At 41.8% G+C, this 23,856-nt stretch overlaps 1 protein-coding gene across 1 annotated transcript in view; it reads left to right on the forward strand.

The window, feature by feature from the left end:
• GRHL2 (grainyhead-like 2 (Drosophila)) overlaps positions 1 to 23,856 on the forward strand; it is a gene marked incomplete at its 5' end in the record, with an annotated part of 48,480 nt that overhangs the window by 16,997 nt on the left and 7,627 nt on the right. The window contains 6 exons of the mRNA XM_010179143.1: positions 2,420 to 2,514; positions 11,398 to 11,556; positions 16,614 to 16,701; positions 16,789 to 16,928; positions 18,988 to 19,019; positions 20,462 to 20,556. Of these exons, the coding sequence (XP_010177445.1) occupies positions 2,420 to 2,514; positions 11,398 to 11,556; positions 16,614 to 16,701; positions 16,789 to 16,928; positions 18,988 to 19,019; positions 20,462 to 20,556 (609 nt within the window). The remainder of the gene's footprint in view (positions 1 to 2,419; positions 2,515 to 11,397; positions 11,557 to 16,613; positions 16,702 to 16,788; positions 16,929 to 18,987; positions 19,020 to 20,461; positions 20,557 to 23,856) is intronic.

Here is a 23,856-nt window from a genome sequence, read left to right on the forward strand (position 1 = left end):
GGGGGGCGGAGCTGACTTTTCCACAGTGCTGTAGTGTGACATTGGGTTACTAGCTTTTACTTGGAAAAATAATGTCAAATAAAGAAGACAGTACAAGATTGCAGCAAATATTGATTATTTAGAATCAAACACTGGAACAGGTTCAAACGTGGACATAAAGAGTGGGTGTGGAAGCTTTAGGCTGGGCTTAGATGTGCTCCAGAGTCTTGCCCATATTTTTCTGCAGGAGAGTTTGTATTATTTATGTGCACAATATGAAAGCTACTACAATGGTATGTAATGCATGCAAATGATTAGTGTTTAATGTTGGCATTTGCTATTGATTAATATGTATTTTACCCAGCAAAAGAAGAAATAATTTCTGTAGAGCTGTTTTCTTGCATATCGAAGAACCCCAATTTTCTATTTCTGGTAACTCCCAGCAGCAGAGGAAGAGGAACTGTAGGAACGCTGACAACTTTCAAATATCCTTGAATGTAAATGCTTTCTTAATCTACTGAGGATCCTTCTTTAATTATCTAGAAATTGAGGGGAATAGGATGCACTGCTGCTTTTAAGCAGACAGACATGTGAGATAGTGTCACTTAGACACTTTGTGAGATGTGTGTGGAAATTAAGGAAGCAGAGGCATGTGTTGGGGGAAGGGAAGGGTTGGTGGGATGAGAGGTTCTGACAGCCTTTTAGGAGAAGAAAACACGTGTCTTTACGAGACATCTTGTTCATGTCTTTCCAAAGTGCACCTACACAGCACGCCCATATGCAGCAGTCAGTTGCATGAGGCACTTTCTGGTGAATCATAAATTTAAGGGGTGGGCGGATGTGTGCACATGCATATTAAACTACTTACGTGTCTTTTAATTCCTCTCATTTGCATTCCCATACTGAATTTAGATAGTGAAGCCAATGACTTCAGTTAGAAAGGAGATCTGAGTTCATGTTGGGAATTAAAAGCCTCCCTGCCCTCTCAAACACTGTGTTCTCTTGCTGCATCGCCAAATACCTTGTGCTGTTCCTATGGTCAGAACAGTGAATTTTTACTGTATTCAAAATCATTCATGTATCCCAGAGACAGTTTTACTTGCCCAGTGAAATGCCAGCAACCCTGCATTTCAGATCAAAGTATACTGATTGCATGTCTCCAATGTGAAATAATTCTCCTTCCAGCAATGGTTTTGTTATAAATGATTTTAAAACAGTTATTATCTAGATATTATTTTTAGACACCAACAGTTTATTTTTAGAAGGGTGAAAGGAATAAATATTGAAGCCATTTGATTGTCTCATTTATAGAACACAAAAACATCCTCTTTGTGTAACTGATTACAAAGTAAGAATCAGTGTGCCTCTGAAGCGCAGATTTGGGCAAGCACGATTGCTGCATCATCTAATCTCAGCCCTCTGGCACCGAGTCAAATTACAGCCATTACAGCCCTGGAGGGTTTCTAAGGAAATGTCCCAGAGACCGCTGGTGCATTTGCGTGAAGATGCTGGGAGTCCTTTAATCAGGCACATACAACCGCCTTACAAACCTGGTCTTTATGTGCAATCACAAAGAAGAAATAAATGTTAAACTGGGTGGCAAAGGGAGAGAAAAATGAGGCTTGTTCCTCTTTTCAATTATAGAGACGATCTGGAAGTGTTTTTCTGCCCTTACTGTGGTTTGATTTGGTTTTTCTGGGGGAGGGTGAAGTGAAGGTGGGTCATCTTTGAAATTTGGACTTCCTCCCTCTTGCTTTGCGTTCCTCCTGAAATGCTAGCTTATTGATAATATTAGCAGTCCTTTGGGAAGAAGTTTGTTTGCTATTTTTGTCTCATACACATTGGAGGAAGGATCTTTGGTTGTGGTTTGGTTTGGTTTTGTTTTGGTTTGTTGTTTTTTTTTTTTTAAATAGAGATCCTGCATCCAGTGCGGTAATTTCTGGGAAAGTTGAAATGGCTGGGCAAAAAATGTACACTACCAATTATTTCCTCCAGTGATAGCTCTTAGCCTTTGAGAAAACTTCTTCAGGATTTACCATAATGTCATTTATTTATGTCAGCGTTTGTCCACCTTTTTTTGTTTGAACAAAGTAAGTCTGAATTTTAAATGTTTCAATAGCTTCTAGTTAATTTTCCAGTTTTGGCCATTCATTGGTCAAGTTAATGAATGCGCCCACTCATTCCCACTGCAGTCACACTGATTCCTTTTTGAGAGCAAGCAGTATTTTGCAAGAACATTAGCAAGTGATGTACTATGCACAAGACTGAAACTGCATTTATTACCTCTTTGCAATTAAGCTTATTAATAATTCAACATAAACAATGCAAGAGGTAGTTTTGATGGTAGACAACCCAGTTGAAAAAGCAAAGATGTATTACAAACCGTAAAAGAGAAAGTTCAAACCTTTTTAATGAGTCGTTTGTTTGTTATTTCTTACAGCTGATTACAAGGAGAGTTTTAATACCATTGGGAATATTGAAGAAATCGCATTCAATGCTGTGTCCTTTACTTGGGATGTCAATGAGGAGGCAAAGGTGAGAAAAAGCCATTCAGATGACAGGACCCTTTATAAGTGCCATTCATCTTTAGTCACTGTTCCACTTCTCTCCTTTTTAACAAATAGTAAGAAGGGCAGGGAGGTGAGAAGGCTCAGTCTCTGCAAAGCTGGGTAAACTGTGCTCTTTCACTCACCCCAGGAATTCTGGCCATCCATAAAGGAAAGACATGGTGTAACTGCTGTCAGGAAGATACTGTGTTCACACCTGTATCGCTGTCAAATAGAGATGTAGTTTTGAGGAAAACCTGCAGGGCTCTCACGGTGTAGTTTCTTACCTGTGGCCTCTCTGTGATTTTCCATTTAAAATATGCCCAGCCTGAGAAACAGTAGTTGTTTTTTTCCTGCTTGCAAAGTTAGTGTAGGACACAACGTGAATGTTTTCTTTCTCTAAATTATCAACTTCCTTTCTACGCTATTAATATCTCCAATAATCAATGTTCTGAAAGCTAGACTATGCCTTCCCTGCATTTGTGCCATTTTTTTACAGTGCTACACAGCCTGTCCTTGCAATTGGGAATGAATGTGTTTTTGAGGACTGGTGCATTCTTTCTTCCTTTTTTTTTTTTTTTTTTAATAAGTGGCCAAGAATCCTTAGACATGGGTTTTTACATTCGGGGATGTGACTGCTACAGTGAACCTATAAACCAGGACAGCAGAGTACCTTAACAAGTTTCTTATAGATAAGGTTATCCAAAGAGTGGCAGTGTGTTTCAGGTGTTGGGTCCCGGAAAGCAAACAAGAAGGGAAATAAGCTGTGTAAAATGAGTGGGGATAATGCGGGACTCTCAAGGATGTAGAAATACTAAACAGCATACGCTGCTGAACGTAGCAAATTCCTGATGCTGTTTTTCATATTGCATACAAAATGCCTAATATTTAAGTAATGCTAAGAATCTTTCAAATACAGAGGCACCTTAATGCAAGATTCCCACTGCTTTTCTAACAGAGCATTAGACAGTTTGCATCAAGTGAGTGAGTCCTGTGAGAGACTGCACTGTCCTTACTGACTGCAGGTGCTGAGGTTTGTAGTAACAGGGATTTTTGTCTCTGATGCACATTTCAAAAGACTAGAGCATTTAAGAAAATACAATAGTTCAGAAAACTGCATGGCTATTTGAAAAGCTGGCTTTGGTAAACAGAGCTGTACTTGGCCCAGTTGCTAATGGTGCTATATTTACTCATGTAATGATTACATTCTCACCGCCCCAGATATTCCTCTATTATGTGATTCCATTTCAAAATGCAGTGGTGTGTTGTCCTCTGCAGTCACAAGAGATGACTGTTGTGTGCCTGTGATCGTTATGCAAGCAAACACAGCGAATACAGGTTTGCTATCTCCAACACAACAGACTTTCCCAAGGACTTTTACAGAAGCACTACCAGGGCTACAACATGGCAGTCTCGTTTTTTCCTTCCACCAGCAACTACCATCCCCATTGCCAGGGCTGGCAGTTGTTTAACATCCTTGCGTTTGCAGCTGCAAGCCAGACTTAGAAGGCATCCTGTTGATCTAGGAGTTAGAAAGTCACATCCATTAGTGTCGGGTGTTATCCTTGGCCATTTTGTTCTAATCTCACACTATTTGCATTGCTCCTGCCTTGGGTGCCAGGACATTAAGAACACAACTCTCACAGTGATCACTGGAAATATAACACAGTAAGATTTTGAAATGATGACTGTCTTGTTGCTGGATTAAAAAAGTGTCTGGAGTGAAATTATACAAAGCCACTTCTACTTCCTGCAGAAATACTCATGAAAATGCAAATTGGCTTATGCCTATTTATTTTGGAGGGTAGTTATCAAATATCTGGTCTTTTAAGAGCTTGAAGGTATTGATAAAAGTAGGAGGATTCATAACATGACTTGATACTGGGCTGTCAAGCATAAATCAGGTTGTACATGAAAGCTTATCACGGTGCAGTAAAGGTTTTCTCTTCGTGCACATGTGTACATGTACCCACATGCTTGCTCTTGTTGGAGAGCCTAATACAATAACCAGTTGTGCTGGGTCTGGGGATTCCCATAGGATGCCCCTGCGGTGTTTGAAAGCTGTGGACTCCAAGTCACATCACGGAAGGCTGTTTTTTCTCCAGCAATTACCTCATCCAAGAGAGATGAAGAATTTCAAGGCTTAATTACAGACTCTCTTTTCTTAAGCTTTTTGAATGACGATCTTTAAACTGGCTCCATTGTTTCTGCTCAGTGTTGTTTTCCCTTTTCACCACAATTTCAAGATTAAAACTTAACCTCACAGGCACAAAGACCTTTCTCTTCTGAGTCAGACAAAAGTGGCACAGAGCAGTTCTTTTCAGGGCCTCTGAGATGTGATGTAGCGCTCTAATGGTCTGGGAAGAAATAAAGAAAATAGACGGGTCGTTGGAAGTGCACAGGAGAGTGATCTTGAAAAAATCAAATAGAAGAAGCAGAAATCACCTAACCGAATGTCCCTCTCTCTCCTGGGAGACTAAATCCTGCATCTAGGAAGACTCATCTAGAGCCGCAAATTTCTCTCAGTCTTACTCCACCTGGAGGGCAGCTGATATAAAGCCAGGTTTCTCCTCCCACACTCCAGCAGAGCATTACCCTCCTCCTGGAAGTCCTTCAGGATGAAGGTATAACGGCATGGTGTGACAGCCAGAATCTGCCTGTTAAGAGTGAGTCTGCTGAGGGTTTGTGAAGCAGCATCTCAGTTGGATCTTATGTGCCAGTAACAGGCATTCAGAGAGTACAGGCAGAGGCTTCTTTTTATTGCCTCAATAATATGAAGGGAATGCTGGGGTGTTGGCTCTGGCTCTCTGTGCATGGTCCCTCATCTTCTGACTGCTGCTTAGCAGAACAAGTCATGGGAAGAGGGGATCTTGAACAGCATGTGTTGAGCTGTGTAATAATCTCACCATTGCTTTCTGTGGACTACTAAGGGAAGAGCACCAAAGTCAGAAACACCACTCCGCTAGCGTTTCCTCTGCTGTATATGAAGTCAGCAACAGCAGTCCCCTTGCCTTCTGGCAGAGCAGAGTTGAGGCCCTGCACTCTTACCTTAATTGAGAACAACATCCTTCTCTGCTGGAGCTGTTGTCTAGAGATCACAGTGGGGCTTGTGGTTCAGAGCAGGGTACAGGGGAAGGGTCTACAGCCATATCAAACTCTTCTTTATGCTTCCTTGAGTCAAAAATACTGTGTAGTAAGGAAGCAGAGGTAGGAAATAATAAACACTTTTTGTACAGTCCATCTTAGTTTCACTCCCATATTTACTTCTGTATATAAATATGCAGCATTTACGGGCAAGGTGATTTGTTGGCTCCCTCTGGTTGAACCTGAATGCTCATGTTTGGTATTTTTAAAGGAGTTCTTTAAAAAAAGTTGAGGAAACAAACAACAATTAACAAGAACTGGCTGACTTTTTAACTGTCTTTTAAAAGTCTTTTTATGATATTCTAGAAGGTATTCAGTTGCTTTGCTGTTGCCCTACAGAAGATTTTGCTGCAGCATCTGGCTGGTTGACAAGGTTCTCATGGAGGCTTTTGAACAGAGAGCTCAGCTTCATTTTTGGTAGACATACATCTGCCTGCTTGCAGTCTTACCGCTGGTGGAAGTTGGTTTGCAAGAAAGATAATGAAGAACCAGAACTCTCTTGGCCAAAGGAGAGTATCTTTGTCATAAATCATACCAACTCTTTGAGATATGCCTTCCCTTGTTGCTAACTTAAAATGGCTAGAGTGATGTTACCTCTGGAACAATATATTAATTGTATATTTTATGGAGATTAACCTTAAATTCAATGATGTGACTTCAGTGAACAGTTTCTAAAGAAACCTGTCATCTTAAAGCAGACAAAAAATAATTTTCAGTGATATCAAGAAGTTACTGATTTCTGCAGAGGGCTGCAATTGGACATGTGGTAAACAGACGTGTTGGCAAGTACGGTGTTTAGGCAGGTGCTGGCACAGACTTTTTGGTGTGTATAGTAGTTGTGTGCTGTGCAGTTGTTGTGTACACTTGCGTGCAGTCCTGCTATATTTAACTGAAATGTAGATCTTTAATCCAAAGAATGCTTAAACCTCTGGGAAACTTTCCAGTTATTTAATGAGTTTTGGCATAGCCTATACAGTAATAAGCTGTGTTTTCAATGAGTGAGTGATTTGCAGGGTTAGGTTCTTAGACACTGTGGGCCGAAGTGAGCTATGATTCCAGTGAGCACAACTGTAAAATCAAGCGGATAAAGCAGCACAGTCTATCAGTGATTTGTATTGTGACAATCCATTCTTTCTTTAACATTGCTAGCAATACTTAGGACAAGCTTTGACTAGTGTAAGAATTATTTTGTCCTTAATTATTAATTTCCTTCCTAACTTAGATCAAATTTTGTTTCATTAGGGAGGAAATTAATATTTTCTCTACTTTCAAAATTTAAAGGGTGGAGGAAGATACTTTATTTAGGGGAATTAGTACCAGAAATTATGTAAGATTAGACTTGGCAACTGGTTTAATAAATCATGTCTCTGTGTGTATGCTTGCATATATATTTTTTAATATATATGTGTCATGCATGCACATACACATATGTATATTAAAGAAGAGTTAAACTGTGGCAGCAAATAATGTTGAAATTTCTGTGTGTATAAATGGTTCAGTAAGAACGCATCTGGGATTCAAGGCAAATGGCATTTTTATGTAGTTGCTGGGGTGTGGTATGTGTTGAGGAAGCTTCAAAAGAGTAGTGTAAACATTTGCTGAAGACATTTGTATTGAAATAAGACAAAGGTCTTGCCTTTGTATGGGATTTATAAGGTAACGGCTGGCAGCAGAAACTATAAAACCACACTTTCTGTGTGTATGAGGAATGATGGGATTGATGTTAGTCATTTAAGAGACAAGTGATTTAACTCTATGTTGTTACAGTCTGGAGGGATGAACCCCTTTAAAACACATTTTTGTCAAGACCCGTCACTCGGGCATAGATTCTATGTATTGCCAGTGTTCAGTAGAGAAATTGCTTTAAGTTTCTGATTTCTGTGTTATAACACACTCTTCCCTCCCTTCTGCCCATGGCTCTTTCCGAGATGATGGGAGCCAGAAATGTAAATAGTAATAAAAGGCTTATTTTAGAGGTTTCGCAACTGTAGACCTTTAAAGTGTATAACCTGAGAGACCGCAGCAGGAGTCATGTTGGCTGGATTAAATGATAAAAGGGGAAATGCACTTCTAGGCCTTGCTTTCTCTTAAGGCAAGGCCTTCTCTTACTGTGTTTGTGTCTTGTACATCACTAATGAAGCTGCAGTGTTTAACAAACAGTCAGTAATTCACATAATAACAGCTACACTGTGGAGGAGTGCCTTCCCCAAAAGACAGAGTGCTTTTTCTAGATGTGCTCTATAACAAACAGAAGAACTGTCCTTACCTTAGGCCACTTTTGAAACTTTCTCAGGCACCAAATATTTCTCCAAATTAGTTTTTCGTTGCCAATGGCCTGCCTGAGTTGGAGACTAGGTGGGCAGAACTCTGTCATTAATTGCTCTAATCTGAGATATGCTGATGTTAAAAAAAAAAAAAGACATCACTGTAACGACAATCCAAACTTGTTCCTGATAGCAAAACATTGCTAAAATCTAGTTTACACAGGAAAAAAAAAAGGTTGTAAATGAATTCAGGTACAGCCATAGTCACATTCATTAAAATAGTTCTAAGTCAAGTGTAGACAGGGCCCTGGGGGGGAAAAAAGCAGTGATTTCTACTCCTGCTACTGTCATTCTACTTAACTCTACATTTTCTGACCATGTAACTCTACGGTGCAAGAGACCAGAGCAAGGAGGCTCTTAAACCCGAGTGTCTTTCAAGTGAGGCAGAATGGGACTTTATCTTTTTGTGGCTGCTGTGGGGTTGTTCTGCTCCTTCTCTCATTGAGTGGGAGTTTACCTGCATTATGGACAGGAGCTGCAAAGAAGGGAGAGGTGAGGGTTGTAAAGAGCAAAGCAAGCTGTGCTTGGACGGGCAGGTGAACTCAGAGCAGGCAGCATTTCTCGGTTCTGCTTCCAGGAGGTGAAGGTTTCTGGACAGGGCAGTGGCAGAGAAAGGGTCCAGAGGGTTCTGGGTCCCGTTCACTGCAGCAGCTGCACAATGGTGTTAAAACTGGTGCATATCTTCAGTCTTGCAAAGAAAAAAGAAACTAAAATAAACTCAATTAACAGAACTTATACCCTCTTCCCCCTCCCTCTGTATACCCCCCCATGTTTTCCAAATCCAAAGTCAATGTTGTGTTTTAAAACTAAGCTAACAGAAGGTTGTGTGGAGACAGAAATTTTTCCAAAAGTAAATCATCTATGTTAATTCAAATCCATCTGTCTATCTGCGAAGTACAAATGATATGACAGAAAGTATAGTATACTTCATGCTCGTGAATGTACAGTCATTGCTCCTCAGAGAGATCCTGATGTATTACAGTGTCAGGACAAGGATATTGAATCTCACAGCATCAATCTGTTATTCATGCTGAATAATCTGTTATTGCTGTATGGGGACTCCTAAAAGGATAAAGTCTGTCTTCCCCAGCCGCTCCTACTCTGCAGTGTTTCTGGAGGCAGCGGAAGAGATGACACACAGTGGATGTATTGTAATTGATTAAGGTGGGACAATGTCTTTTTTACTTCTCAGCTGAATGTGCAGCAAAGGTGGTAGATGCACAAACTGCTGGGTAGATGTGAAGCCTGCACATCCTCTCTCACATTTTAACATACAGTTTGGAAAATCCCTGTGCAGAAGTATGAGCTAAAATATAGCAAGGCCAGATTCTGGTCTATGCCAGACCTCCTTCCACTGCTCAGTGTTCTTTAAAGCATTGCCCTGACGCTGTAAAGGAGTCTAACGGCAAATCAAATTTCAGGCCATCGTATTTCAAAGGTGTATGCACCCCAAAGGTATATGCACCCATATCCACACTTACCTTTGGAACTGGAGCAGACCAAGTTGTAATTTGAAACAGAAATAACACTATCAGCTTCAAAATCAGAGTTTCACCTAGGGCCCTTCCCTGCCTCCCTCCTCTCCCCACAGTTAAAGTTCAACTATTTCATTTGTAAATGTAGCTCTGTGATACAATCAGAAGCAGAAATGCGGAGGGGCCATTAGCTCACTCAGGCAAACAAGTTGCTCTAGGTCCATCGTAAAAAACCCGACTGTAGTGTTAACTTCTGCCGTTAGGGTAAAGTGTCCCCCACCAGCTCTATCTGAGCCCTTCTTTATTCTCAGCTGCCTTTCTCTTAGGGTTGTTAGTATTCTGGTCACTGAAACTGGTTTTTTTTGCTTGTGGATCCAGGAGAGGTTTCTTTGTGCTCTCTCTGAATCTTCCCAGAGCCCAGGGGCCTGTTGGCCTCTCCTCTGCTCAGCAAGGTGTGCACCAGGTCTGTTTGAGACACCCCGGAGATCTCTTCTTCCTGAGTGTGCCCATTCTGCTGGAAGAGGTTTCACATCCTTCAGGTTCAGGAAATACGAACTGACGCTTTTCTCTGTCCCTTTCCTTAGTTCACAGTTTTGGGTTTTGTTGGGTTTTTTGGGGTTTTGTTCGTTTGTTTCTTTCTTTCTTTCTTTTTTAAACAGAGGAGAAGTGACAAATAGAATCATGTCAATACGTAATTGGCTCAAATTAGTGTGTAATGCACATATTAATCACTGGGAAGAACAATTGGATTTTCAGTACACTTTCATCTCTCAAGGTTCACACACACTATCCTGACTGAAAGATATCAGCAATATTTCAGTTCACAATGCTTGCTTTGCATCAAAATAGGCCTTGGGAGACTTGGTGGTGGGAGAGCCTTCTACCAGGTGCTGTACAGACACATGGCAGACAGACACACCTTGTCCCATAGTACCCATGGAGGTTAGAGGGCAGGGGGTGACTGGTGCCTATCAACAGGCACAGCAACAGCGCATAGAAATAAAATGCGAGACAGATTTCTGAAGCAAAGGCAGGCAGGGCTTGCCAGGAACTGGGGGCAGTGTCAAATTGCTTAGACACCACATAGTAAAAGGGAGTTTTGAGAAGAGGCAGGAATTTGTTTTATAAATGTCCAAGAAACTCCTTCCCAATTTGAAGGACAGGATGAAATGTGTTTTTGAAGTCGAAGAAAGACAGTGAAGGACCCTTAAAGCAAAGATCAGGAATATCTGTTGGTGGGATGGAGGAAGGGATATGGTGATGAGAGTATGAAGAATCTGTGGGGTGGAGAAGGGTAGGACTTTCCTTTGGCCACACTGAATTTAAATTGTGAGCTGTCAGAAAAACAAGTCAGACCAAAATATGGCTGGAAAGGACGGTGCAGGATGATCTTCCTATATCTATATTAACAAATAGTGCAAACATACAGAGCAGGTTTGTAGAGTGAAACAAGTCAGGGCTTAAGACCTGACTTCCACGTGAGACACGTTTTAGGAGGTTTTATCTCAGATTATCTTTAGTCAGTTCCCACAGGGTGAGCAACCATTAGCAGCTGCAGCATGTGAGGTGTGCTCCTTGGACACATCTTCGGTGTCCATTTCATGCACTCTGAGCTCTGGTGTGAACCAAAGCACGGTAAGTTGGGTCAATCAAATGATTCACCTCAAATGTGAGCTCCTGATCCAAACTGAAGCACTGATACATGCCTTAGAAGTTTGTCCTTCTTCCCGATGTGGGAGCATCTTCGGTGGATTTAGGACAGAAATGGAGAATAGATGTGTGAATTGCCAGAGTGTGGATCATGGCTGAATTAAAATCTGTTTTTTGGGTGGTGGTATCTGCTTTTATTTTCCCGTTTGTTGTCATGTGCTTCCAGAAGTTTAATAGTTGTTTGGACCACATTTTAAAAGTAATCTCTCTGGCATACAGATTTTCATCACAGTGAATTGCTTGAGCACAGACTTTTCCTCACAAAAAGGAGTAAAAGGGCTTCCTTTGATGATTCAGATCGATACGTACAGCTACAACAACCGCAGCAATAAACCCATCCACCGAGCCTACTGCCAGATCAAGGTTTTTTGTGACAAGGTAAGTGGAAAGCACAATTGCCATGGATAGAGGAAGAACCTTGTTAGTCAGTTTATTATTACTGGGTTTTAGACCTGATTAAATGTTTTTGCTTGTGAGTCTGTTTGGTTTCTCTTTCTGAAGAGTTGTGTTTCATGGTAGAATTTGGACCAACTATATCATAAATCTGACAGAGTATTGTAATTAATTTACTGCTTTGCAGAGAAGTCTCTGATAGAGAAATGTGTCTTTCAGATAGGCCTGCTAAGCTCTGAGTCCCAGTAATGCAGCTGATGGTTCCCCCCGCCCTGCTTGATTACAGATGGTTATTTGGAAGCTTCAATGAGACTTATGTTGCTAGGATTTTCTTATTAAAAGTAAACTGCAAGAATATATTAGCCATTTCCATTTTGTAGTTCAGTAACTATTATTCTTTTTTTTTCCTCACTCTTTTGTAAAATTTGGTTCTTTTACAATGGGTTTCCCCACTTTTTTGTGGGAATTGGTAAGATTTTTCAGCAACAAAACATACTTTGTGCCTTGATCAGTCTTACAGTGGCATGGTCGGCTGTGTATATATCACTGAGTAGAAGCAGTTGCTCTGAAATGTTATCTCAGTGATGATTCTTAGATGTGAGCCTCTACATCTATTTAAGTGACTTGGAAATTTATCAAAATTAGTCTTGCCATCTTACAGGTGGGAATAGGAAGGCAAAAAGGCTATGCCCTAGGCAATACGGAGCACTAACTTTTTAATGGAAAGGGTAAGAGTTCAACTGTTCCAGGTCTCTGTGCTGCTGCTCCTCCTTCCCCTTTTTAAGTTCATTCTCTGGTTGCTGTCTTGACAACGGGATCTTGAGGGCTAATCAGTCAGTTGTGTTAGTGGAGCAAAAACTTGGAAAGTAATGAATGTAAATGTATGCACTGAGGTCTTCTTGCAGTCAAAATGTTACGCTTTTGGTTGTAACTTTGAATGTCAAATATTTTGCAAGTTGAAGCTACAGCTGGATGTTAAAAGCTCAGGAGTTATCGAAGTAACAACTTGGTTTCATCTACCTATTTTTGAAAAGCAATTAGAAAAATCTGAATTATTTTAAAAAAGGAAGGAAATTCGGAGCGCAACTTATGAAGGGTGACCTGTAGACACAACTGATGGAGAGATTGTGAATAATACATGTTCATTGCATCTGTTGGCTTAATTAGTACTTCAAATATCCAGACTAGAAAGCAGGAAATTGATGTTGAGTCTTTTAATCAGAAGTGGCTCAAAGTAGAGGAAAAGATCACAGGGGTAGTTAAAGCGTTATCCACATCAAAACTATATTGAAAGTGGGAACTGGAGGCCTCAAAGGTATCAATAATGGGATATCTGTGTGATATAAATGTATACATGCGTACATGCACACAGAGCTTTTTAACTTAATGTAGGGCTGAAAATGAGTTGAATGAATGAAAATGAATGGAAATGATTGAGGCAAATTCACATGACAGCTTGTGTTAATTGGCACTTGGAAAGAAACTGAGGTCTGCTTCTCCCCTTGCTTACCCTGCTGTATCTTTACTGACGCCCATTTGTAACAGTGCTTTTGCGAGTAAATAAATGGCTGGAGAATTTCCACTCGCTGGTGGCACTGGGAGGATTCGTTGCGCTCAGAGGAAGGCAGCTGGTGGTGCTGAGTGCCCTCATCTTTACAAGGTGCCAAAACCCTGGCTCTGGTTGAGGCGGTGCCAGATGCTAGGGTCCTGGCTCAGATTCTGTGCCAAGCCTGCCACTTGCCCTCTAGTGACAAAAGACAGGGTTTGCTGCTTGTCTGGAAATGCTGCGAAGCTGAGACGATAATTGCCCACCTCTTCGTCTTGATCAATTAAAAAAGTATTACAGGGCCATTAAAAAAAAACAAACAGCAAATGTATGATCACTTTTTTACATTTAAAAAGTGTGAATTGCACTGCTATGCCCCTATCTGACAGCCCCAAAGAGAAGCTGATGAGAGAAGTGCCTAATTTTTTACAGTTATCTGGATTAGAAGAACTACAGAGTAAATTCCTCCATCTAAGTACTGAAATGTGCCTTAATTTGAAACCTGGAAGAAAAAATGTCTGTGCCTGACAGTGCTCTTACAAGTGGTCACGATGTGGTGCCTCTTCAATACCAGTAGATGTGTTTGTATATTAACTTAGATGAATCACAGGTAGCGGTGTCCAGTTTTTAGAAAAACATTTCCTGATAAATCAGTGTCCTTCAGGTGAAACACAGCATAGCTGTTGTGGAAAGAGTATCCCTGAAGAAATAAAACAGCATTTAGCTAGGTGGTACATATTATATATATTTCAGTATTTACTCAGGCAGTTGCTTAAATTTAGCATTCATTTACATATAAACTAGAGACCAAAACCGACTCAGATCCAATGTATGCTTTGTGGAATAAATGTATGGAAATAAAGCCTGCAAAGGTTGTAATTCAGTGCATCGTCCCTGTTCATTCTCTAATATTTTGTTTATTTTCCAGTGAGCATTCTTCAGAGCAACTGTTACAGTGCACGTCTTGTTTTCTCATTGCTAATTCTCTCTGCTCTTGCAGTCTTTTTATCGTCTGCAGATCACTGGTGCTGCATTATGATAAGAGAATACAATTTTTATTCCTTAAGTAGGTTGTCAGGGAAACTTGCTGCCAGGCCTATTTATATTTATGTATTGCAAGATGCTTTAGCCACTGTATATGAAAGAAGTGGGGATTCAGAGATATTTTGATTTTCTGCATGTGATTAGCATTGCTGAAAAGAAGCAGAAGCATTTGACTTGGCAAATACCATTGTTCCAAAGTCAGATAAATCAATCCTGTTTTCCTTATTCTGAAAAACTACATCATGTTTGGAATATATGCAGTTCCTGCCCTCTTGTCATCAATATGGATAGTAGAGAGAAAAAATGGATTATTATAAAGTATTGAGCAACTCTTAGTTGCCTATTCATCTTCAGCTTTAGGGTCCGTTGTCTCAGCACGTAGGACAATGACGTACATTGTGTAGGCTTGGGTCCCTTGCACTGTGCCATGTGGGGTGCTCCTCACTCAGAAGGGCTGGCAGGTCGTTTTGTCAGTCCAGGAGCAGCTGAGCCAGCCAGCTTGGTGACATTGAAGCCTGGCTCCATGCTGAGCCTGGCTGCTTCTACCCTGCGTTTAGATGGGCCATTTCGTGTCCCCCTTGTGCAGCTTTGGTTGTTTGCTGGATCCTTCCAGGAGCAAGGTCACCTCACTGACCCAGCTGAAAACTCTCCACTACCCCTTGCTTGGTTTCTTGCAGGATTAGTGACTTGAAATGGTTCACAGGTGGGTCCAGCAAGCACTGGGACCAGTAAATGGAAAGAGGCAGAGGGAGCACAGCCCTGATACAAATTATTTGCATTCTCAGGTGTTGCAGTCATTGCATTTGTAAAGTGGCCTTGGCACAGATGAGCAGTGGTGGATGGGAATGGCTGCCCTGCTCAGAGATTGCCTGCACCCCAGAGGACCTGGGGCTGTTTTGCCTTGAATGGATGAAGACAAAGATGTGAAGCTTTTACAGGATCATAGTTACAGAGAACATAAAAGAAGAATCAGCAAAACATATATTCTTTATTGTGCATAAAAGGCTGAGTCCTGCTCAGTTTCTGCTTTCCCAAGGGGAGACTCACACTTGCTGCCGCGTACAAAATGAGTTTTAAGGTTCATCCTACTCTACTGCCTGCAAGCAGCAGAGAGGTGGCACTGAGCCGGAGGGCTGTGGCCTCTGGCAGAGCTGCTCTGTACAGCACAGAGCTCCTAGGGATGTGCCTTCTGTAGGGCAGTGGCTGTGAGGCATATTTTTGCCCCTTCATGCAAAGAACAGGCAGCTTTTGAAGACAGAAATGTACTCCTGGAAACAATTTTGATAACTCCCTTGGCTTCCCATGGCTTTTGTGGTTGAGATCAGTGACAACTGGGTTGGGACCTGGGTCTGAAGGCAGTGTTTCTGTTAGACACTTTTAAAGAGCTGTTTCTTCCTCCACCTCTTTCAACTCCTGGAAATCTATTGATAGATCACCGCCAGAAGTACATCTTTCCCTGCATTCTTTTCAAGCTTGGTTCATTGGTTCATTTGTGAATTTTGCCATTTTGAGTGGATATTTTTGGCTTTCCTTAACTCCCTCTCCTCTCTTTCTTATAAAGAAACTAATTTTAATTCTGAAAAAATCTTTACTTTAGCCTGCTGATGACTGTCTGAGAGCATATGGATCTTTAATACCCTTCACAACATGGCTATTCTTATTTATAAAGTAAATGAGAAGAACTTCAAAGGAGGTGTTGCTGCTTTTTATGTCAATAACAAGTTTTATTTTCTAAACTTGTTGAAAGTGTATTTACATAACAGAAGCCTGCAACTTCCCAGGAGTTCCTGGGGCCTAGCAGGGCAGTGCTACATCACTTTCCAGTTCCTGGAGGGCTTCTCCCTGTTTAAAATGTTTGTGTTTTTCTGTAAGAGTCCCTGCGCTGTTGGCAAGCCATCAGTGTTTGCCAGCTTACACTGCAAATCTCAAAGGCCTTTACAAAGCTGGCCACAGCAGAGCAATGCCACCCTCAAACAAGGTGGGTGGAGGAGAATTTAGAGAGAAGCTTAGCACAGACATGATCTAAGACGATAGCAATCCTGCAGGTGTTTTACATCAGTACCTACACAAAGGATTTGGCCTGAGCACTCTGTCAATTGCAGAGGCACTGGGCTCTGGATGCCCTTTGCTCAAGTTGTGGTGGCAGCAACCTGGCCACAGACTGCGTGCTGCCTGAGCCATCCAGCCCATTTCCTCCAGACCATCATGTGGATATGTTCCTCTTGCTGTCTCCAGTCCTGGTGGCTACTGGATGTGCCCGCCTGAGTTTCAGGTGATTAATACAGAGCTGGCATGTTCCCAACAACCTGGACAGATTTATCTGTACTGGGATAACCAGTCTCTGTTTCTGCATTTTGGACGTGTCCGTCGCTGTAGTTCCAGGCATTGCAGGGTACAGTGCTCACAGGGACCTCTTTGGGTAATATCTGTGTGTTGTCTTTTTTTGCATCAGGGAGCAGAAAGGAAAATCCGAGACGAAGAGAGGAAGCAGAACAGGAAGAAAGGCAAAGGCCAGGCATCCCAAGCCTCGTGTAATAACTGTGAGTAAGGTGGGCCTTTCTGGTTTGGGGCCAAATCACAATCAGCATTCCTCCCCTCATGACCACATTGCTTTGTGATCCTCCTAGCCGCTGAAGGGAAGTTGAGTGCACTCCCTCTGCAAAAAAAGAGTGATATCACCTTCTTCAAAACAATGGCCGACCTGGATTCCCAGCCCGTTCTCTTCATACCAGATGTTCACTTTGGAAACCTGCAAAGAACTGGACAGGTAGGAAATGATCATGAGATGAGCCAGTGCTCGCCTGCCCTCTGGCCGTATATGCTCCAAGGGAGGTTTTGGGAAAACAAAGCACTATTCCTGGATGCTGCTTGTTTCAGCTCTCATTTTGGTACATGCAGCTCTTGGTGAGTCACTTAAAGACCTTACAAGAAACAAGTGCTTTTCTGGGAGTGAAAACGGAGTTTATACTTCATTGACAACTGAGTAGTTTGTGTTTGTTATGGTTTTGCCATTCTTTTGCTAGGAAGAAAGAATGGAGCAAATAGTCAAGAATTTTGAAATAGAAGGTTGATGTGTGACTGAAAGTGTCTGGTCTTGAATGTGCTTGATGAAATGAAGTGCCACCTTGTGGTAGAAGAGATCCCCCTCGCTGTGACAACTGAAAACAAAGACCAACCTCTTACCTGTGTAAGAAGGTCAAGAGTAGGCTGCCTGTTTTCTGTCTACATCACCTAGAGATCTGGGAATTCCTTGGAAGAAAATATTTTCACTCTACACAGTAAAAATCTATTGTGCAAACCTGAATTGGAGGGTCAGCTCTGAAATTTTTTTTAATGTGAACCTGTTATTTATTAACATCTCAGAGAGTAGAATGAGACCTTTATGCACCTGTTTATAAAGACAAGTAGTAGATAAGGAAATTTTATATGCATCTTGCTGCAGAATATTAAAATAATGAAAGTTTAGTGACACTGTGAGTTGGAATTGTCACTTATATTAAAGCAGTGAGAATTGTGGTAGAGCAAAGCACAAAGAGCGCAGACATTGCAATCACAGCTGTCACTGACTTACTCTCCAAAATTGGAAAGACGCCCACTTACATATCAGTGCTGGTGGGTACCTTCTGTCCTCGTGGCTTTCAAACCAGAATGTGGATTTGTCTCAAAACAGGAGAAGGTGGAGGCATCCCTTAGTGTATGTAATTCTGCAAATAATTTTCTAAGCTAACTGGAAGATACCCCAGTTTGCCAGCTCTTAGGCAATGTTCAGACCTGTCTTTTATGGCTGTATAGGTTGCAGTATCGGCATCCTTGCTATCTCAGACTTTTCAATTGTTTTATGTATTACTTTATATAAGAATGATTTATTAAGACAATAATTTATTATTTATGAATATTTGTTATGAAAGTGTAGCCACTTGCACGTCCTGATCACGGACTGAGTTACAGACCTCAGCTTTGCACACACACACCTCTGAGCTATTTCCAGGTTCAGAAGTGAAGGCTCCCCTTGAGAGCCGAGTGTGCAACAAGCCTTGCCAGCACAAGGGCTGGAACCTGCCCAAGATGCCGTGCTCTGCGCCAGCAGAACGCGGGCTCCGGTGCCCTCCCTTCGCCCCGTGCTCACTCGGTAACTCAGCAGCTGGGATGCTGGTGCCCTTGTTGGTGCGGACCTGCGGTGCAGGCACATTGCGAGGAATTTGGCTGACTGTTCTGTAAAGCCTTTGACAAGAGACTGTGATTTTATACCTTCCTTCCTACTGTTAGCCACATTTGCTGCTGTTGTAAATTTGGTCCTAGTGACTGTGAGCCATACTGATTTACGCAAAACAACAGTCTGGATTTGTGCTTTTGCCCACAACCGATGCAAAAAAGTTCAGCTGTGCCATTAGTAACTGTATTTCCATTAGGCCTGTAGTTTAATGTTGGTCTCTATAGTTTAATTAGATTTTCAGACAGTATTAAATACATGCTAAAGATTGTGAGTGTTGTGGCTTAAATCGTATTAGGGGTAATTTAAACGAGTAGTGATCTGATTTAGAGGATTGTAAAATAATTGGTAAAATGATGTGAACCAGGAGAGAGGGCAGTGTCTGTCAAAATGCTTTGATACATTTCCACTAGATGATACTCAACAGTAGTTTTTCTAAGCCACACTTTTTCCAGATCACAATTAGAACCAGAGATGTTTGTGTTTTATAGAAGGAAAAGGATTTTTAACAGATGAAAAGCTGCAAACCACTCATTGTCTTTTTTCCCTTTCAAACTTACGCTGTTAAACAGGTGTCTGAGATTTGGGAATAATTGGTTTTTTTTCACCCTTCTAGGTTTACTATAATACAGATGATGAGAGAGAAGGGTAAGACATTTATGGTTTTACAAGCTTTGCAGTTAGTTCAAACTCATAGAAAACAGACACAAAACATGAAATCAGATAAAGCTGATCCCTTTTCTCCCCCTTCCCTCATGTTTTCCCATCACTAGTAGTAGATCAATAATATGTAGACCTGGCAGAGGGAAGCTTATTTTATGGTAACTTTCCTTCATGTGAACTGGCTGCTTTTTATATCCATTTTTTATTACCTTTCCAAGTAATAGAGTTTAAAGAGCCATGAGGTTCAATACAGGGACAGAACAATATACTTGATAATAAAGTGCCTTTTATATATCTATGTGTTCTCAAATAATTTAAAAATCAGGAATTTTTTTAATGGAGCACTAAACTTCACTGCATTTCTGAATGCAGTTTAGCAGCACACGTGTGTGTATGCATCAGATACAAGAACTGCAGAGAGAACGCCCAAGCACCAGAAGAGAAAGGCGGAAAGAGAACAGGAGATCCTGGGAAGGGGGAAGGTTGGAAGGGAGAGCACCCTCTATCTGGCTTTGGAGGGACTGGAAGAATTGCAGAAAGTCTCTAAAATAGTTAGAGATGTCATGAAATAAGGGCTTTAATATGCGTGGCTGTATTCAGTCAGTATTAACTGTAATGTGTGCAAGCCTCATGCTTTGCTAAGTTGCTTGAATCTCAAGTGAGCACCCTCAAACCTGAGAGTTTGGAGTAAGACAGTTGCACTCATGTAAGCCTGTAAAAGTGGCCCGTGGGAAGGAGCGGCTGGGCACCTGCAGCTAACATTGACTTGAAAACACGACACTCTTTTTGTTTCTTTTATGAACCTCATGTTCTTCTTAAGGCTCACAGGGGAATTTAAGAAACAAAGAGTTTATTGCACCAAGGACATTGGCTTCAGTTCTCTCCTTCAGGAGTAGGAGGAGACACCGAGTCCTGCCAGACCTATGCTGAGGGAAGGGGGTGGCCATGGTGCCTTCAGCCCTCAGCTTCCCCTGCAGAGCGTGTCGCAGCTTTGGGCTGGATCTGGCCCAGCAAGTTATTCCTTTTCAACTTGCTGGCTTCTGCAGGCGTCTCCTTAACTCCAAAGAGGAGGTGAATCAATGTGTATATGTGGGTTCAGCTCCTTACTTGGCTGTTTCTTCCTCCCCACCCCCCTTCCCTCACTATTTAAACAGTTAAGGGCCTTTAGGGTTTTCAAAATAGTATGAAACATTGGAGCATATTTTCCTGTCACCTGTCCCAGCCACTCAGTCTGGGCAATTTGAGAGGCCTGGAGAATTCAGATAAGCATCAAAAGCTAAGTCCTTCCAGTTTCTGGTGTGGTGCTACTTGAGTAGCTAGTGGGGTTTTTGCCAGAGTGCAAAGTGAGTCACGACTGCTGCTGTTGTCTCCTCTTCTGCTGGGAGCACGGTTTTACTGTGACATGGTCCCTGTTGTGTGTTTTCTAGTAGCAGTGTCCTGGTCAAAAGGATGTTCCGGCCTGTGGAGGAGGAGTTTGGTCCATCCCCTTTGAAACAAATGAAAGAAGAAGGCCTGAAAAGAGGTAACATTCAGTTTTTAGCAGTTAAAAATAATGATGTGGGACTCATGCCCTCAAGCTGGGAAGAGCAGGTGTGGCTCCGACCAAGTCAATTGTTTGATGCTAGTGCAAATGTGGGTTAGATGGGAGAAGAGATCATTACACCTGCCAATATACAAAGAGGTGTTTTAACAAATGCTAGTAATTATTTAAAAGCAGGAAAAAAATACTGTACTATCTCAAAAAGGGATCAGGACACAAGTGTATATAAAGTATAAAAAAGTTAGAAAGTTTCTTGATCCTTGGCCAAGCTACATAGTTCATAAATGTTCCAGTAGCAAATCTGTGGTTGTCTATTTTTAACTTTTGCTCATCTTTTCTGTTCTGGCTGGGATAACAAGAAAATATGCAAGATGCACTGGGTTAAATACAGAGACCTTACACAGGCAAGCTCCTGTTAACTGCAGAGTGAGATTAGCCTGAGTATAATCTCAGGAATTTCCTCCCCAATTAGAAATATAAGGCATGGAGAGACATCTTCCAGCACATTTAACTGAATTGTTTAAGTTTGTTTCCTGTAACTGTTTTTACTGCCCTAAGTGAATATTATCACACTTGCATTTTGTATGGTATACGAGCCCAAATCCTGTTTTCTAGTCTGCTACAGTGAAGCTTAAGTTGAGTAACAATGAAGCAATGGCTTAGGTAGAGCTGTTAAACTTTGTGCTAAAGGTAAGGATGAGCAGACGGTGGTTTTGTCCACAAAATCTGCTTTGTGTGCAGCCTCTTCCAGTGCAGTGCTATAGGTGATAACTTCCTAAACTGCCACAGTTAGACACTCTGGAGAATATGTGCCATTCCTCCAGTCTCATGAATTCTGTCACATAAATTTATTGGAGGCTTCAGGGCTTTGACCAACTTACATAACTCAAACTTGCAAATGTTTTAAGATTCACCCATCAGTTTGTGAGACAACAAAGCAACAAGTTTGTCACGGAATCACACCAAAATGGCTACACACACAAATAATGAACACAAAAAAGCTTTAATCTGCAACTGAAGCAGACAAAACTTCATTCACCAAAATAACATTCCACTGACATTTAACAAATACAAGTTCGATATGCTGGTTGGGAATATTACCACACACAGCTGAGGTAAGAATTCTTAAGTTTTAGGCCAAACGATCCAAAATGTGCACTCACTCACTCACCTAACAAGGGAGGGCTCTCAATCTCGAGAAGTTTCCTTAAGTGGCGTCCCAACTCAAGGGGAAAGTCCCCCACTGCAGACCCGCTGCTCTGAGGAGGACCGACTCAAATGAGTCCTCTGGTGGGGCCCCATTTATACCTTGGTCGAATCTGATCTGTGGTCAATACATGGTCGTGTCACCCCCTACTGGCTGAGGACCCCAACTTTCCCGCCTTTGACCCCCACTGTGTGGACCAGGCATGAGCTGTGAGGGCAGGGAGGCAGTCCTGGCGCCACCAAGGCCAGAAACTTTGGCACTGTTTTTGTTGGGTCTTTCTCATGCCTATAGTAGGGTGGGTGCATTTGCCAGAGCATTTGCATTTTACAGAGGTGAGCTCAGTTGTTCTTAGTGGCACCATTTGTAAGACCCATTTGAGCTTTATAGAAACAGCTTATCATGAGCCTGCATTTGCAATGTTTTTATGTTGGTTAGGGTGGTGTGCTTGAACCAGGAGAAGCATACAAGGTTACAGGATGGACATTGATATCTTTCTGGAATAAATGTGAACATATTCTTCTTTTAATCAAATCTTCAATTAATTATGTGAGGTCAGCACTGACCACAGACTTACATCTGGTAGACTCAGGGCCTTGACCAAATGCATATTATCAGGGCTCCATCAGGCAGAAGGGGACAGCCACAAAGGCTACGTAAAGAACTATTTTTTCCTGCAATTTCACTTGGGTTTCTCAGCTGGAAGTCTGGAGAGTTGCCTGCAAGGAGCTATCTGTTTGCTTTGATAATTCCTGTCCTTTGCTGTGGTAAGTTGTTTTAATTAAATCATTCAGGACTTGCGACCATTTCAAGGGGAAGTTTTGAAAGAAAAAATCTTTTCAACCAGTGGCAAAACTATGTTAAATAATTAAATCCAGGGGAGGCATGGAACCAGAGAAGCTGAGGGATGCTCTCTTCACATCCCCTTCCTGTTCAGTGTTTCTCGCACTTGGTCTATGCTGGCTGGAGGCCAGGCCTCTTCCAGCATGGCCTTTGCTCTGGTGAACTTCCTGCTATCAGGAACCCTGCATCTGGGATTGTGCTGACGGAGCGCAGCTCAGCTGAATCTGCTCCTTTGGCAATACTGTCTGTGCCACAGGAGTCACTGGGCATTAAAATGTGCTGCTGTTTTTCCCAGGTTCAGCCATCTAGAAGCTTTTTTCTCCCAGATTTATTCAGTGCAGCAGAATCAATAACTCTAAAGAGCAGATATTTATGGGCCACCAGTGTAACGTTTGAGAAAGGGCTCATCTGATATGAGAAAATATGCATTAAAAGCAATATAATCCCAAGGTGACTCATTATCAGAGCAGTGCAGGTAAGTAGCATCCAGTGAGGGGTCCAAGCCCAGTCAAGAACTGAAGTGACAGCGTGTGACCTCACCTCTGCCTGATGGGTCTAATTGTAGTACTGTCCAGTGGAAGCAAAAGTATTAAGGGGCAGACTTCAAGAGAACAGGTCTGAAGGGATTTGCAAACCATCAGTAAAACAAGGTTCATATTCTCACACAGAAAGCTGTGTCTTTGTGAATTATTCTTTCATCTCCTTGACTTCTGAGGGAGATAGAAGTGCCCAAAACAGAAATGTAAAGTATGTTAATCTGTACCAAGTGTGCAGCGCAGCTAGTTATTTGGCTAGACTTGTGGCCTTTTCCTGTTTTGAATTTTCAGTAAGAGTTTTCAAATCACTCTCTCTTTCAGATTTCATAAGGAGTTTCCCGTTAATTATAAATCCAGCAGCTGTGTTATAGATCAGGGAGATTTCCAATCCTGTAGCTCTCAGCTTGAAAAGTCATATTTTTGTCTAGCTTTTCTCTCAGGAAAGTAATTTTAAACTACTCTGAAACATTCTGGATTCATAACAGTCAGGGTTTTGTGAGCCATCCTTGTAGAGGATAACATTTGCTCTGTGGCTCTGTTACCTAGGGAATTTGTGCCTGGGCAATTAGTGAAAACTCCAAACGTAGGAAAGTAAAGCTGGGTCACAGCTACCAGCCCTGTTTTTCTTGTCTAAAATGTGCTACATCTCCATCCAGAGACCACTGTACAAAGACTGTGGTCATTAGGATGTTGGTCTGG

The sequence above is a fragment of the Mesitornis unicolor genome, unplaced genomic scaffold (genome assembly GCF_000695765.1).
Source record: "Mesitornis unicolor isolate BGI_N332 unplaced genomic scaffold, ASM69576v1 scaffold18562, whole genome shotgun sequence".
NCBI classification, from domain to species: domain Eukaryota; kingdom Metazoa; phylum Chordata; class Aves; order Mesitornithiformes; family Mesitornithidae; genus Mesitornis; species Mesitornis unicolor.